General features: G+C 33.4%; 1 protein-coding gene and 1 non-coding gene across 4 annotated transcripts in view; one reads left to right on the top strand and one right to left on the bottom strand.

Annotated features, from left to right (window-relative positions):
- Btbd8 (BTB domain containing 8) overlaps positions 1-16,077 on the bottom strand; it is a 78,480-nt gene that overhangs the window by 22,959 nt on the left and 39,444 nt on the right. For all 3 annotated transcript variants that reach the window (XM_005327733.5, XM_078026728.1, XM_078026727.1), the window contains 3 exons: positions 15,806-15,902; positions 9,329-9,417; positions 8,821-8,923 (listed from right to left, as the gene is read on the bottom strand). In XM_005327733.5, the coding sequence (XP_005327790.2) occupies positions 8,821-8,923; positions 9,329-9,417; positions 15,806-15,902 (289 nt within the window). The remainder of the gene's footprint in view (positions 1-8,820; positions 8,924-9,328; positions 9,418-15,805; positions 15,903-16,077) is intronic.
- LOC120891101 (small nucleolar RNA U13) lies at positions 13,260-13,359 on the top strand. The gene has a single exon (XR_005735525.1). It is a non-coding gene; the product is annotated as a small nucleolar RNA U13 (small nucleolar RNA).

Genomic DNA, 16,077 nt, shown 5'->3' with positions numbered 1-16,077 from the left:
GGGAAATATAAGCAGGAAATTTCTGTTGATAAATGCCTATATTACAAAAGAAGATGAATTTCAAATAAACAACTTTATACCTCAAGGAACTAATAAAAAGAAGAAATTAAGACCAAAGTTAGTAGGAGAAAGGAAATAAAGATTAGAGAGGAAACAAACAAAATTTTAAAAAATTAGGAAAAAATAAAAGTTGTTTTTTTGAAAAGATAAATTAACATACCTTTAGCTAGCCTAAGAAAATACAGAGAAGATGGAAATAAATATAATCAGAAGATCTGGGTGCAGTGGTGCATATCTGTAATCCCAGTGGCTTGGGAGCTGAGACAGGAGGATCCCGAGTTCAAAGCCAGCCTCAGTGCAAAAGCAAAGTGCTAAGCAACTCAGTGACACCCTGTCTCTAAATAAAATACAAAATAGGGCTGGGGATGTGGCTCAGTGGTTAAGTCCCCTGAGTTTTCAATCTCCGGGATCCTTTCTACCCCAAAAAATCAGAAGGAGGGCTGGGGATGTGGCTCAAGCGGTAGCGTGCTCGCCTGGCATGCGTGCGGCCCGGGTTCGACCCTCAGCACCACATACAAAGATGTTGTGTCCGCCGAAAACTAAAAAATAAATAATAAAATTCTCTCTCTCTCTCTCTCTCTCAAAAAAAAAAAAGCTTTAAAAAAAATCAGAAGGACTTGGGTGTAGCTCAGTTAATGCATTTGGTTAGCATATGTAGTGCTCCTAGTTCTAGGAAAAAAATCAGAAATGAAAGAGGTGTTGTTCTAACAGACACCAAATAAAATTGGATAATATAGAAAAGGGTAGATTCCCAGATACATACAACTTATTAAGGATGAACCACAAAGAAACAGAATCTGAATAGATTGATAATGAACAGATACTGAATTAGGAATAAAAAGTCTCTTGTCAGTCAATCAATCAATCAATAAAAGCAAACCCAGGAACTGGTAGCTTCATTATTGAATTATACTGAACATTTAAAAAATGCATAGCAATCCTTCTCAAATTCTTTAAAAATACTGAAGAGTAGGGAGTATTTCCAAACTCTTTTTACAAGGTCAGCATTACCTTGAAACTAAAACCAGACAAGAATGCTATAAGAAAATTACCGGCCAATAGCCCTCATGAAAGATGCAAAAACCCTCAAAAAAGAAAAAAAAAAAACCTAGCAAACTAGTAATGCATTAAAAAAATCATTCAACAAGACTGAGTGGGATTTCTCTCTCAAATACAAGGATCATTTGACATATGCAAATCAACAAATATAATAAACAACATTAACAGAATAAAAGGTAAGAATCACACAATCATCTCAATAGCTGTAAGAGATTCCCTGACAAAATTTGACACCTTCAATGATAAAATCTCTCAAAAAACTAGGAATGAAGATGTATTCTCTCAACCTAATAAAGACTATATATCAGAAGCCCACAGCTAGCATCATACACAACCATGAAAAATGAAAAATTTTTCCTTTAAGATCAAGAACAAGGCAAGGATGCCTATTCTCTCCACTTTCATTCAACATACTTGTAGAAGTCCTAGTTACAGCAATTAAGTAAGAAAAAAGAAATAGGCATCAAAATTTGAAAGGAATAAATAAATTATTCTCCTCTGTAATAACATGATGTTATATAAAGAAAATCCTGAAAACTGTTAAAAACTGTTAAAACTAATAAATGAACTCAGTAAAGTTGCAGAACATGAAATCAGACAAAATCAGTTGTATTTCAGCTAATAAAACTAGCAATAAATTACCAACAAATTAGGAAAATAATTTCATTTATAATAGTAATTAAAAAATAAAATACTTAGGAGTAAATTTATTCAAGGAGGTGAAGATTTACATGCTTAAAGCTACAAACCATTGATCCAAGAAATTAAAGACACAAACAAATCAAAAGATATTCAGTGTTCATGGATTGAAAAACTTAGTATTGTTAAAAATGCCCACATTATATTAAAAATCATCTACAGACTCAATGCAATCCCTATCAAAATTCAAAAGGCAGCTGGGCATGGTGCCACACCACTTGTAATTCCAGCAGCTCGGGAGGCAGAGATAGGAGGATCCCAAGTTCAAAGCCAAACTCAGCAAAAGTGAGGCACTAAGAAATTCAGTGAGACCCTGTCTCTAAATAAAATACAAAATAGGGCTGAGGATGTGGCTCAGTGGTCAAATCCTCCTGAGTTCAATTCCTGGTACCAAAAAAAAAAAAAAAAAAAACCATCCAAAAGGCAGTTTTATAAATAGAAAAAATATTATCAAATTCATGTGTAACCACAATGGATACTGTATAGCCAAATTGATCTTAAAAAAGAACAAAGCAGGAAGAACCACAATTTCTGATTTCAAAATATATTACAAAGCTATAACCATTAAAATAGTGTGGTACTTACATAAAGATACACATATACAAATGGTACAGTCCAGAAACATATCCACACACAGAGTCAATTAACTTTTGACAAGGTATTTTCTCTCATGGTGACAAAATAAATCTTTAAGAAGGAAAGGGTTCATTTTGTCCCATTGTTTCAGGGGTTAAAGGCTAAGTCTTTAAGAAGAAAAAAGTTTATTTTAATTTACTGTCTCAGTAGTTGCTTGGCCCTGCTTTGTTGTGGCCTGCAGTGCCACTGTACATCATGGCAGGAACATATGATAGAGGAAGCCTATGGTAGATAAGATGCAAAAGAAAAAAGGAAAACAAACAGGAAAGCAGGGTCTCCATATCTCCTTTATGGGCACACTGCTGATGACCCAATTTTCTTCTACTGGGCCCTTCCTCCTAGATATTCCACCACATCCCAACAGTACCATGGGCTGGAAACCAAGCCTTCCATACAAGGGCTTTTGGGGGATGGACATTCAGGATCCAAACTATAGCACAAGGGTACCAAGAATAACCAATAGGAAAAGGAAAGTCTCTTCAATAAATAGTGCTAGAAAACTGGATAAGCATAAACAAAAGAATGAAATTGGACCCTCATCCTGCACCAAACACAAAAATCAACTCAAAATGGATTAAAAACTTAAACCTATAACCTGAAGCTATAAAATTCCTAGAAGAAAACAAGGGGAAAGCCTCATGACTCTGCATGATTCCATGGATATGATACCAAAGGACAGTCAACAAAAGCAAAAAGAGACAAGAGAGAATATGGCAAACTTCTTATAGCAAAAGAAACAACTGACAAAGAACAAAGACAATCTATAGAATGTGGGAAAATATACAAACCATACATCTAATAAAGGGTTAATTCCAAAATATTTAAGGAACTCTTGTAACTTAACAGTAAAAACAAACAAAACACCTTATAACCCAATTAATTAACAAGTTGAAGGCTTGAATAGACATTTCTCAAAAGAAGATATACACATGACAACAGGCATATGGGAAGATACAGCAAAATGTGAATTAAAACTACAATGGGACATCACCACACACCTGTTAAGATAGTTATTAAATAAGAAAAAGAACTTGTGAGGATGTGGGAGATGCAAAACATGTAGCCATTATGAACAACAGCATGGAGATTCTTCAAAAATCAAAAGTAGAACTATTATAGGATCCCATAATCCTGCTGTGTTATTTATTCATAAGAATTGAAATCAAGATCTTGAAAAAATACCTGCATTCCCATGTTCACTGCAGCGGTATTTACAATAACCAACATATAGAAGCAACCTAAATATTCAACAACAATAAAGAGATAAAGAAAATGTGGCATATACATCTAGTGGTATATTATTCAGTCTTAAAAAGAAGAAACCTGGGGCTGGGGATGTGGCTCAAGCAATGGCACACTCGCCTGGCATGCGTGCGGCCCGGGTTCAATCCTCAGCACCACATACAAAGAAAGATGTTGTGTCCGCTGAAAACTAAAAAATTAAAAAAAGTTCTCTCTCTCTCTTTAAAAAAAAAAAAGAAGAAGAAGAAACCTGCAATATGCAACAGCACGGACAAACTTTGAGGACATTATGCTGAGTGAAATAAGTTAATCACAGAAAGACAAATACTGTTGATTTCATTTATAGAAGATATCTAATAGAGTCAAACTCATAGGATTAGTGAATACAATGGTGATTGCCAGAGGCTAGAAGGAAATGGGAGTTGCTATCAATGGGGCCACAAAGTTACAGTACTGTAAAGTGAGTAAGTTCTAGAGATCTGCTGTACAGCATTGTGTTTGTAGTTAACAACACTGTATTGAACACTTTAAAATTGATTAAAGGATGTAGGGGTATGGCCCAGTGGGAGAGTACATACTTAGCATGTGCAAGATCCTGGGTTCAATCCCTAGTGCCAAGGGGAAAAATATGTTAAGAGGGTAGACCTCATGTTAAGTATTCTTTCCAAAATAAAATAAACAAGGTTCAGGACAAATGGTAAGCAAATAAATATAAAATAATATTAATGAAGTAGAAGACATAGCTATAATTTGTATGTAAGATAAACAAATTATTTTCTTCAGATAAAAGTCATATTAATAAACATTGGTCATAAGCAATGCTTTGGAACATATGCAAATACACAAAAAAGAAATATCTGAAAATGCAATTCATTTTTAGTTGATATTGAATGCATAAAAATATAACAATTTGGAATTCTTATTTTAAAAATAAAATTATAAATATGATACATACACATTAGAAGATTTTCCAAAAGGCCAAGTTGGGGTTGAGGTTTAAAAAAAAGAAAAAGGGGCTGGGGATGTGGCTCAAGTGGTAGCACGCTCGCCTAGCATGCTTCCAGCCCGGGTTCAATCCTCAGCACCACATACAAACAAAGATGTTGTGTCCACTGATAACTAAAAAATAAATATTAAAAAATTCTCTCTCTCTCTCCCCCCCCTCACTCTTTTTAAAAAAAAAGAAAAAAAGAAAAAGAAGACAAGGAAACTGCCTATTCTTTGTTTCCATTTTTCTGGATAATATTTCAAATTTCTATTTTATATCAATAAAGCTAAATATATTTCATTTCTATAACAAAATATAATTAATAAACTAAATTTCTAAAAATTTGTCCAATCCACAAAAACAAGACAAAATTTTGTAATAATCACCATGATGTCTAAAAGTCTATTAATCAAATTGGGTGTTTGGCCATTCTAATGTTAATCTTTCCATCTATCTTGAAAGTAAAAGTCAATAATTCACAAAGCTTATAAGGATCTAATTAGACCTAGAACATCAAAGTAAAATAGCATAGCAGAGGGAGAAGCACTATTTGAAGGGCTTATTCTAAAATTAAACTCATATACCACTTGTAAGAAAATAAATCAAACTTATTAACAAGGATATTCAGCTAAAATCTCTCCTAGTCTAGTCTTAGACGTTCCCAGTCTCATCTCTCATTTCAGATACAGCACATTCACACTGCCTAGTCTCCATGCCCCTGGTCACATTTTTATTCTGTCAGGAATGTCCTACCCTATTTATTTTGAAATTACATTATATTTTCAGGTTCATCTCAAATTACTTCTGTCATTATTCTAGTCAGACTGATTATTTTTTATCCCTTTGTTTCAAAAAAATTATATAATGGCATTGATTTGTGGTAAACTTGAAAGCTTTTCTCTGATAGATTATTCATGGAAAAAAATTAGTCTGAGAAAGGTGATGCCTTTTGACTCTGACTATAGAAAATGAAATCATACCATGTAAGCAGAATTAATAAAATTTAAGAGCTTGAGGGTAACTGATTATTTAATCTGTATATACCTGAATTATAAATTATACCTATCCATTTATTTGACAATATGTACTAAGTGCCTAATATGTTAGGCACTGTTCTATAGCTGGAGCTTTAATGGTAAATAAAACTGACATGGAACTTAATGCTAATACTCATCATTGTCTAACTTGTATTTCATAGCTTAAGTGTCCACTCTTCCATCAATTTATTAGTTTCTTGATGTCAAGCCCTCTCCCCACCAAAAAACAAAACAAAAACCCAAAAACACTGTCCACATTGAGCACTTATATATTTAGAATGGTGGCAATTGGTTTTAATCCTGAACTTTGTCATTTACTGATACTGTAAACTTCAACAAAGCACTGACCTCCCAGTTTCTTTTCTTAATGTGTGAAATGGAGATAGCAGTACTTATCTTATACTAAATATCACAGAAATAAGAAGTATTTTTGAACTGTTTAAATGTTTTTAAAAACCTGCCAAATATGAGTGCTACTACATTTAGTAAATAATACTTCTATTTCTGTTGCACTGAAGTATAGCTGGGACAACTGTTTTCCTTCATGAATAGGAATTAACTGTTCAATGACTAAGGAAACTAAGGCAAAATTGTAAGCAAAAAAAAAAACTACAAAGTCTTTCATTAGCATAAACATAGATTTAGATTTTGTAGTGGCATCCTGTGCGCTAATAGTCTACAATTTTGTTTTCCTAGTTAGATTTAGATTTACCTTTTATGTAACCCAGTCTGATGATGTTATTCAGAGTTCAATCAGAGAAATAGGACCATTAGGAAGTGTGTATTTGTCTATGTACAAATTTGTTACAGGGGATTTGATATTATACAATTGTGGGAGATGATTAAAGAGCCTTTGAATCTGATGGTGTAGTTTGAAGTTCACAGGATAGGAGTTGAGAAGGTCAGATGGATGTAAAGTAAGGAAGAGCAAGGACAAACCAACACCAAAAGCACTAACTGGAATCCACAAGGGTGGACTTTTGTTAGTCATATTCCCTCCAACCTGGGTGAAATGGGCATCCTATAGGAGACACTGATGCCTTTCACTATGGAGCTAATTACATACAAGGCTCAGGGTAAGAAAAGCTGAAAGAGTGTAGAGAGTAAAGTGGAACAGTTAGTAGGCCATGCCAACTAGATGAGTCAGTAAAGAAACAACATGTGAGATCCAATAGCAACTGACCACTTCTACCCTAAAAATCTCATGCCAAATTGTCTTTTGTGGCCATTCTAACTTGAAGTATACAAAAAAGGAAATTCTGGAAAGTAAGGTCTACCCTAGCCAGGCTAACATGTTACAAAGCTCATACAGTCAACTCCTTGTCAATTTGGCACACATACATATCTCTATAAACAAATCTTAGTTCCCAAATGAAGACAATAATAGTCACGTTTCTGCCTAAAATTACACAACTAACCCTAATACAACAAACGTATTAATGCTTTTTAAAAAAATAAGATACAAAATTCTTTTTTCCCCTTTTTTTCCTTCAGTGATAATTGTTCTTCAAACTGATTTATCAGTTCTCCCTCATATTCTTAAGTATGAAGATATAAAGTTGTTAACTATCTTAGATCAATGTCTTATATAGTAGGAGAATCAGACAGTGGGGAAAACCCCAAAATATTTAGGGGTTAATATGTAGACATATGTAGTTATGATATAAACAAAATACTATATGTTTATATCATAACTCTGTTATACTCATTTCTGTAACTGTTACATGGTCATAGTTGTTTTTTACAACTATTCTACTATCCATTCCATATTTCCTTTGCCCTCACCAAGTTCCTCTGCTGTTTATAGTTCTTTATCTGATAGTGGCCTAAACTTTCATTCCTAAACAATCTGGGTCATTATCAGCACTAAATTAGGTTACTGAAACTTTCTACTGATGTTACTCATAGAATCTGGAAGTACTGCATCCCACATTTGTTTTTCCTTACCAATACTGTATGGTAGCAACCCAATTTCTCTTTAATTTAATTTATCAGCAATTTCATTTCTTTGCATGTGGATTTACAAACTGATCAGATGAAGATAATCTCAAATTTCTATATTTTTTTGAATCATTACTATGTTCCCAGATGGAAGCATTCTCTTTGGAACTAAGACCTCTAGATCAGCAGAGCCCAAAGCTGCCAGGAAAGGAAGCAAAAATAAGCTTAGGAAGCTTAGGAATCACCAGGGGTAATTTTGTATAGAATGACTCCCATATCTATATCTTAATTTCTGGACTTATAAATCCTGTCTATGGGACAAAATAACACCTTCAATTAAAAACTGATTAAGAGTACATACTGTATCCTGGGGTTCATTGCCCCAGTCCACCAAGGACTTAGCTGGCAATATTGGTGTCTTCAATAGACCATTCCTTCATTCTATCAAGTCAGCTACTTCAGCCTGATGGGGAAACTCATGAATCCAATGAATTCCATGACTTTGGGCCCATTGTTGTATTTCATTTTCTACAAAGTGATGTGTCATTGTCATTGTTATTGCCATCGTGTCATAAGTGATTAGTCATTGGGATGTTTTGTGGAATATCAAGGTTATGGGTAATGTATTCTGTAAATTCATGAATAGTAGTTTTAGCAGAAACATTGTGAGCTAGGGAATAAAATTTATATCCAGAGATATAAATTAATAAGAACAAAGTACTGCCTTTTCCATGATGGAAGTAGGCCAATATAACAAACTTATCATCAAGTAGATGGCTGAACCCTTGAGGAATAGTACCACTGAGAAGTTTCAGTATTACATCCAGATCTTCCTTGGTGAGTACAGACTGCTTGATCCACATTGCTAAGCCAATGCACAACCTCCATCTCTGGGAGCCCTCTGTTTATGAACTAATATAATCATCTTAGAGGTTCTGCCTCTCTGACTAAACCTGACTAGTGAATAATTGAGTACTGAAAGTGGTTTCAGAGGATTAGAAACTTAAGGCTAGACACAGTGAAATGGTTCTACATTATCTAGAATTGGTTTTCTCACTTGCTTTTTATAACATTCTCCATTTATACTTAAATAATCAAAAGTACCATACTTGAATAAACTTTGTTGATGGCACAAAAGAGTAGTCAGTTTATACTCACTAAGGACTGAATCAACATATTAAGGCATTTTTTCTGAATCTCAGGAGGTACATTTGCAAAGCTTCTCTCAGACCAAAACCTTGCAAAATGCTTTACGATCCACCTGTTAGAATCAAAGAATCCCAAGTTAGAGAAATTAAAATATTTTTAATTATAATAGTAATATTTTTGTTTTCTATTATATACATTGTACATATGTATTTTGACCAATTCATATTAATTTTATAAATTCTAAAAGGGATTTTACTACCTTTTCTATAAAAAAATTTAAGCCATGTTGGGTTATGTGCACGGATTTTAACATAACCATGGTTCACTAAGCTAATAAATTGATCCCAAGCATCTTGAGTAATATCTAAATCAACACTTTTACTCAATTGGTGCAACAAGGACTAAATTACTTATATTGTGCCCAAGAAAACAGAACAAATGTAAACTCAGAAAATTAAGAGAATAAAAGAACAAAATCCCTAAATTTATAACAGCAGCACTTCTTAATATAACTTACTTCATGCAGTCAGCAAAAAGACTTTCCACTCCAACTGAATGAGCAATAATTAGGCATTCCAGTATAGAAGTCAATGTTCTGGAAATGGGCTAAAATTGACAGAAAACATTGCTTTTATTCTTTTTTTGGTTTGCAGAGGGTAAAAGTATTCAGTTCATAAAGAAAATGTGACATATATCTAAACTATAAATACATACAATTCAAAAACTGATGAATTAAAAAACCAATTTTCTATACTTAATTCTGTATCTGAAATTAACTTCTGTTGGGACTCTGCCTATAGGCATGCTGTGTAGTCAATGTCTCAAATTTTCTTAAAAACACCTTTCCACACAAAAACCTATATAAAGATCTTTAAAGCAGCTTTACTCATTATTCCTAAAACTTGGAAGCAACCAAGATATCCTTTAGTAGGTGAATGGATAAATGAACTATAGTACATGCAAGCAATGGAATATTCACACTGAATGAGCTATCAAGTCAAGAAAAGACATGGAGGAAATTTGAATAAATATCACTAAATGAATATTAATAAGAAGTCAATCTGAGCTGGGTGCACTGGTACATTCCTGTAATCCCAGCAGCCGGGAAGGCTAAGACAGGAGGATCCCAAGTTCAAAGCCAGCCTCAACAAGGGCCAGGTGCTAAGCAACTCAGTGAGACCCTGTCTTTAAATAAAATACAAAATAGGGCTAAGAATGTGGGTCAGGGATTGAGTGTCCTGAGTTCAATTTCCAACACACAAAAAAAGAAGTCAATCTGAAAAGGTTATCTACTATATGATTTCAACTATGTAACAATTAAAAAATCAAATCTTTTTTTCCCCTCCCCCTTGCCCCTCACAACCTCTACAACAGTCACTAATATGCCATTATGTAAAAATGTGAGTGTGTAACAGATGTGATTCTGCAATCTGTATTTGGGGTAAAAATGGGAGTTCAAAACCCAATTGAGTCAAATGTATAAAAGATGATATATCATGAGCTCTGTAATGTTTTGAACAATAAAAAAAAATCAAATCTATGAGGACAGTAAAAAGATCACATATCTGTGATGTCAGATACATGTGATTATACATTTGCCCAAACCCATGGAATATATAATACCAAGAGTGAATTCTAAAGCCTATAGACTTGGGTGATAATGATGTGTCAATGTAAGTTCATCAATTGTATCAAATGTATCACTCTGGTAAAAAAAATTCTGATAATATGTGGAGGTATGGGTATATAGGCTATCTCTATACCTTTCTCTCAATTTTAACAAAATGTAACAAAGCCCGTATGCTGATCTTGGATAAAAAGAGACTTTAATTAAACTATAATATACCATTTTTAAAGCACATATATAAAAGTAATTAATTAAAACAAAAGGTAGATACAGATAGGGAAAACAACCTATTGCTCTTGGTGTTAAGCATATGTGCTATGTATTGCCCATGCCATGTATTTTCAGGTTTTGAACTGTTCCTAGACACATCTTTTTCCCCAGTAGGTTGAATTTCTCTTTATACACATTCATTAGTTGTGAGTTAGGGTTCAAGACCAGCAAAAAGTTGATTTATATATCTAGTCTCTAAATATATACTTCCAAAGATCTCCTGTTCTCAAAGCAGAGAAAAACCTTCTTTAGAAATGTCTCTGGCATAATTCTTCCAATAAGGTCAATAATTTCCAACTTTTAATTTATTCTTAATTAAACTAATTTATCAAATTAATCTATTAATTTAATCTTCTAGTACTATTAATCTTCTAGTACAAAGTATTATAGGGTAGGCACAGTGACACATGCCTGTATTGGGAATCTAAGGCAGGAGGATTGCAAGTACAAAGCTACTCAGCAATTTAGCAGGGCTCTAAGTAGCTTAGCAAGACCCTGTCTTAAAATAAAAAAAGGGCTGAGGTGGCTGTGGCTCAGTGGTAGTGCACTTGCCTGGCATGTATGAGGCACCAGGTTCAGTTCTCAGCAACACATACAAAAAAATAAAATAAAGGTCTATCAACAACTTAAAAAAAAATAGGGCTGGGGAGGGTTCAATCCTTGGTACCAAAAGAAAAAATAAAGAAAAAAGTGTTCTAGTAGTACTTAAGAACTAAATGTAAATATTTTGCATATTAACAATTTAAATTAAATTAAAATTTAATTAAAATCCCTATAAGATAATTGGAGTTCCTGAAATCAGAAATGACTATCACTATTACAGGTTATATGATGATAATTCTACCAAGTTAATTCTACCAGGTTAAATAATTTGGTTTTCTTTTTTTATATATATATATTTTTAGTTGTAGATGGACACAATACCTTTATTTTACTGATTTATTTTTATGTGGTGCTGAGGATCAAATCCAGTGCTTCACACATGCAAGGAAAGTACTCTACCACAGAGCTACAGTCCTAGATATAATTTGATTTTTGGAACAATTCATAGAAGAGTATCAAATTAGTATAACAGACTAAGAACACTCAGAAGTCTGAAAAATTGTAAAAGTATGTACAAGTTAAAAAGTTCAACAATCTAATTTTTCTTAGAAACAACCAGCCTTATATAACACAAAGTTTACTGATATATAACAATAGTAATTTCTGTAATTGTCAAAATGTATATTTAAAAGAAACTTGTTGTTTAAAGCAGAAGACTGGCAAACTTCAGCCTGTGGGGAAAATGTAGTCCATCACTGGTTTTGTGAATAAAGTTTTACCAGAACACTGGCATGTTACTTCATTTATATGTTGATCTCTAACATCAGAGCACAGTTCTGTATAGACAAGAGGATTCACAAAGCCTGAAATTTGGGGGGGAGGTGGATGGGTACTGGTGATTCAATCCAGGGGTGCTTTACAGCTGAGCTACACATCCCCAGGCCTCTTCTCTTTTTTTAAATTTTTGAGACAGGGTCTCACTAAGTGCCTTTCGAGAGAAAAACCTGCTGACTCTTGGCTTAAAGGGATAACTTTGGCTCTTTGAGAATTTATAGAGAAATGCTGATTCCCAAGGTTTTTTTTGTAATGGCATGATTGACCTTTAGTCATTTTCAAAAACCTGCTTGCAGAATGTGGGAAGATAAATATTGAAATTATTTTCTAAAATATATTTTTAATTGGTGACTATATGTATGCATATAAAGTAAATATATATCCACTATAATGCCATAAATGAAGCTCCCCCCCAAATTTAAATGTATGAAAGGCAGGATTATGAAGTTAATGAAATGACTAAAACTATCTCCAGTCAAGAATTGTGAGGCCAGTTGTCTATCATATTATACCTATATTTGTTTTACTGTGGAGTATCTTATGATGAATTTATGATACTTAAGTCACTGCCAAGAGACTGCATAAGTGAGAAATAAAACTTAAAAATTATATATATCCAAAAGTCTGGCTGGGGTTGTAGCTCAGTTGGTAGAACATTTGTCTAGCATGTGTGAGGCACTGGGTTCGATCCTCAGCACCATATAAAAAAAATAAATAATTAAAATAAAGTTATGGGCTGGGGTTGTAGCTCAGTGGTAAAGTGCTTGCCTGGAATGTGTGAGGCACTGGGTTTGATTCTCAGCACCATATATAAATAAAAAAATCAAGTTCCATCCATAACTAAAATGAATAAATAAATAAAATTTAAAAATAAAATAAAGTTATTATGTCTGTCTACAACTAAAATTTAAAAAAAAATTTATATATTCAAAAGTATATTATAAAAATACATATTTTTAAAATATGAAAAGCAAGAAAGTTTAAGGATCAGGTCAATAAAAACAGAAACTGTTCTCTCAAATATTTATTACCACAGTAATACAAACTATATTAAAATAAATAAAATACAATAAAAAAATTTTTCAACAAAATACTACACTGCTAATTTAAAAAGAAACACTTTCTATTGTTTTAATAGAAACAAATATGCCCTTGGGTTTAAAATTAAGTGGGGATCCTTCTGTTGTTCATAAGTGTGGTGACTGAGTTTTTATATCATTGAGATGTGCCTCCCTCAAACAGTGTTACAATGTCAGTATATTACCTGTCTGATATAAAACAATAAAATAAAGTGGATCACTAAAAGTAAAATACAAGAAGCTGCATATAACCCATATACTCCTGAATGTATAAAAATAGAGACAACGGTCTAAAATTATTCATAAGATTATTTTTATGTTAGATTAACTAGTTTATTGAGAAGTATCAGCTCAGAGGAGATACTAACATAAAACATATTTTTTTTCAAAACTAATGCTTTTTACCTAGCTATGTCAAATCCCCAATTTTTTGCATCTTTTTAAAAATTTTTTTATTATTTCTTACATACATCACATTAGAGGAATGCATTACATTCATAATTCTTTTGCATTGCAATTCTTAATACAATAAGCAGATTCCATAGCTTTCTGGTTTTATTGTTAAAATTCAGTAGAGTACTGTTTTAATATCTATCTCTAGATATAAATCTTTCTCTCCATAACATTGACTAGATTCATGATTGGTGAGATCGGCAATAGGGAGTAGAACATAATCTGGTCTCCTGCTCCTCCAATTTTTAGGTCTAACTCTAAGGAAGATGCCCATAGATAGCTGTGGTCATTTTACATAACTAAGCAGAGACCAAGATGGTAATAGGGTGTTGTCCTTGACTTTGCTCTCAGATGCTGGTGGCCTTTGCTGAGGTGGTGGCTCTTTTAGGGGAAAAAAAAAATTCACCACTGCCTCTTGGTGTTTAAGGCCTCTTCTAAGGGTTCATGATGTATGATGTCTGCCTAGGTGGGACACCGTTTTCTGGTCTTGATTCAGTATCCTCTTTCGTGGAACTACTAAGGTCCTCCTCCTTCCCTGTAGATCATGTGTAAATGGGGTGGAGAGCAGACTCCCCAACTTTTTTCTCTACATAACAATAACTATAGTCCCTTAACACCAGGATAGTTCTAGATTGTCCAGCAAGCCTCCTACCTTTAGAAATATCCACATTAAGGGTATTCTCATAGGCTTTTCAGGACTATTCCAAGTTCCCCCAAGAAATCGCTTATCACTTTCTTTTCTTCCATGATGGAAGGTCCAGGGTGGGCTAGTTTTATGGATATAGTAAATGTCCAACTGGGACATGAAGGCATCCTATCCTTGTTGCAATTACTTCCTATCTTTATTTTTTATATGTGATTCACTTGGATCTCCTTCCTAACTTTCATTTTAGGGAAATAGGGGAGGCATGTGCAGGAGAAAGAAAAGGCTTTCACTACAATTATTCTCTCTCCACAAAGCTGAAGAGACCACATATTGCCTTCCTTTTTTCAATCCCCTTAATTATGAAGGCTGGAGTGAATCATTGGTCAAAACTACATGAGGGGTTTAACTGTTTCTCAGTAAACTCTGCAGAGGGGTAATGATGGCATTAGTGAACCCAGCTGTTCATGGCTCTCTTTTAGCATATGGGTTGCTTCCTCAGTTACAATTTATGGGGAGGTAGGAAAAGTCCTATCCAACACAAAAATCTAAATTTAAATGTTCTTTTTTTTAAGATTTATTTTTCAGCTGTAGTTGGACAAAATACCTTGATTTATTTATTTTTATGTGGTGCTGAGAATCGAACCCAGGGCCTCACATGCACTAGGCGAGTACTCTACCGCTGAGCCACAAGCCATTGCAATTTAAGTGTACTTAAAATTACCTAATTAAAAGTCATATAATGCATACTATTTCCTCACATACTCAGTAAAAGGGAAGTACAATGTAAACAGTTCTTTCAAAATTTGTTTTTGCTGGTTTTTTTTTTTGTTGATGATTATGTGATCATTGTAGGAAATTTACACAATTTAGAAAGGCATAAATGAGAAAATAGAAATAACCTACAGTTACAAAGTACATTGAAAGAATGAAGTGGACCAGGGATGTAGCTCAGTGGTAAGGCTTTTGTCTTGCAAGAGAAGGCCCTGGATTCAATCCCCGGCATGGCAAAAAAGCAGAACAAAAAACAACCCAATGAAGAATCTAAGAATAATGTCTCAAGGGGGGTTGGAATGCTTAAAACGGAATACTTCTTTAGACAGTAAATTGACCTTCGAGTAAACTAAAATTAAAAGCAATCAGTATTCATATTCCATATGGAGAGATTGTAGAAGAGAACTAAGTACATTCTCCAAAGACGTGGTACAAAGAAAGAACATACTTTTAGGGGAAAGAATCAATGAACCACGGTATAACTCTTTGATAAAGGAAGAAGATAACTATAATTCTTGACTTCCTTTCTCCTAGTGTCAAATCCTAAATCCTTTCAATAACCCTCCCAAATCAATTTTATTTCACTTAAAATATTTTAACTAGTTTCTGATTTTTGAAAGGACACCATATGTGCTGTCATTTGGAACCCACATTAGTTATAAAATAATTTTTTTATATTTAAAGTACTATTACAACAAAAATCTTAAATCTAGTAGGTAATAATGGGTGACTTAAAGTACTGGGTAAAGATTTCTGAGACTCAATAATTACCTTCTGAAAGAAATTACAGTAATCTCTTCTTAAAATATAGATTGCTACTTCTTTTAATCCTTCTAGTCCATACATATCAGCCATATTGAGTATCTGACTAAAATGAAAATAGATGCACTTGTTAATTCTCCAATATAAAAATCAAATACACAGTGATTTCTTGATAACATATAGTCTTTAAAAATAATTTGAATTACTTTATTTCTAACTTTTTGCTTCACATAATAAATATTCTTTATGGACTATAACGACGTCACAGGCCAAAATATGGA

Source organism: Ictidomys tridecemlineatus, chromosome 11 (assembly GCF_052094955.1).
Source record: "Ictidomys tridecemlineatus isolate mIctTri1 chromosome 11, mIctTri1.hap1, whole genome shotgun sequence".
NCBI lineage: Eukaryota > Metazoa > Chordata > Mammalia > Rodentia > Sciuridae > Ictidomys > Ictidomys tridecemlineatus.
Note: the sequence above shows the minus strand (reverse complement) of the source record. Positions and strands in the feature narration are given on the sequence as shown.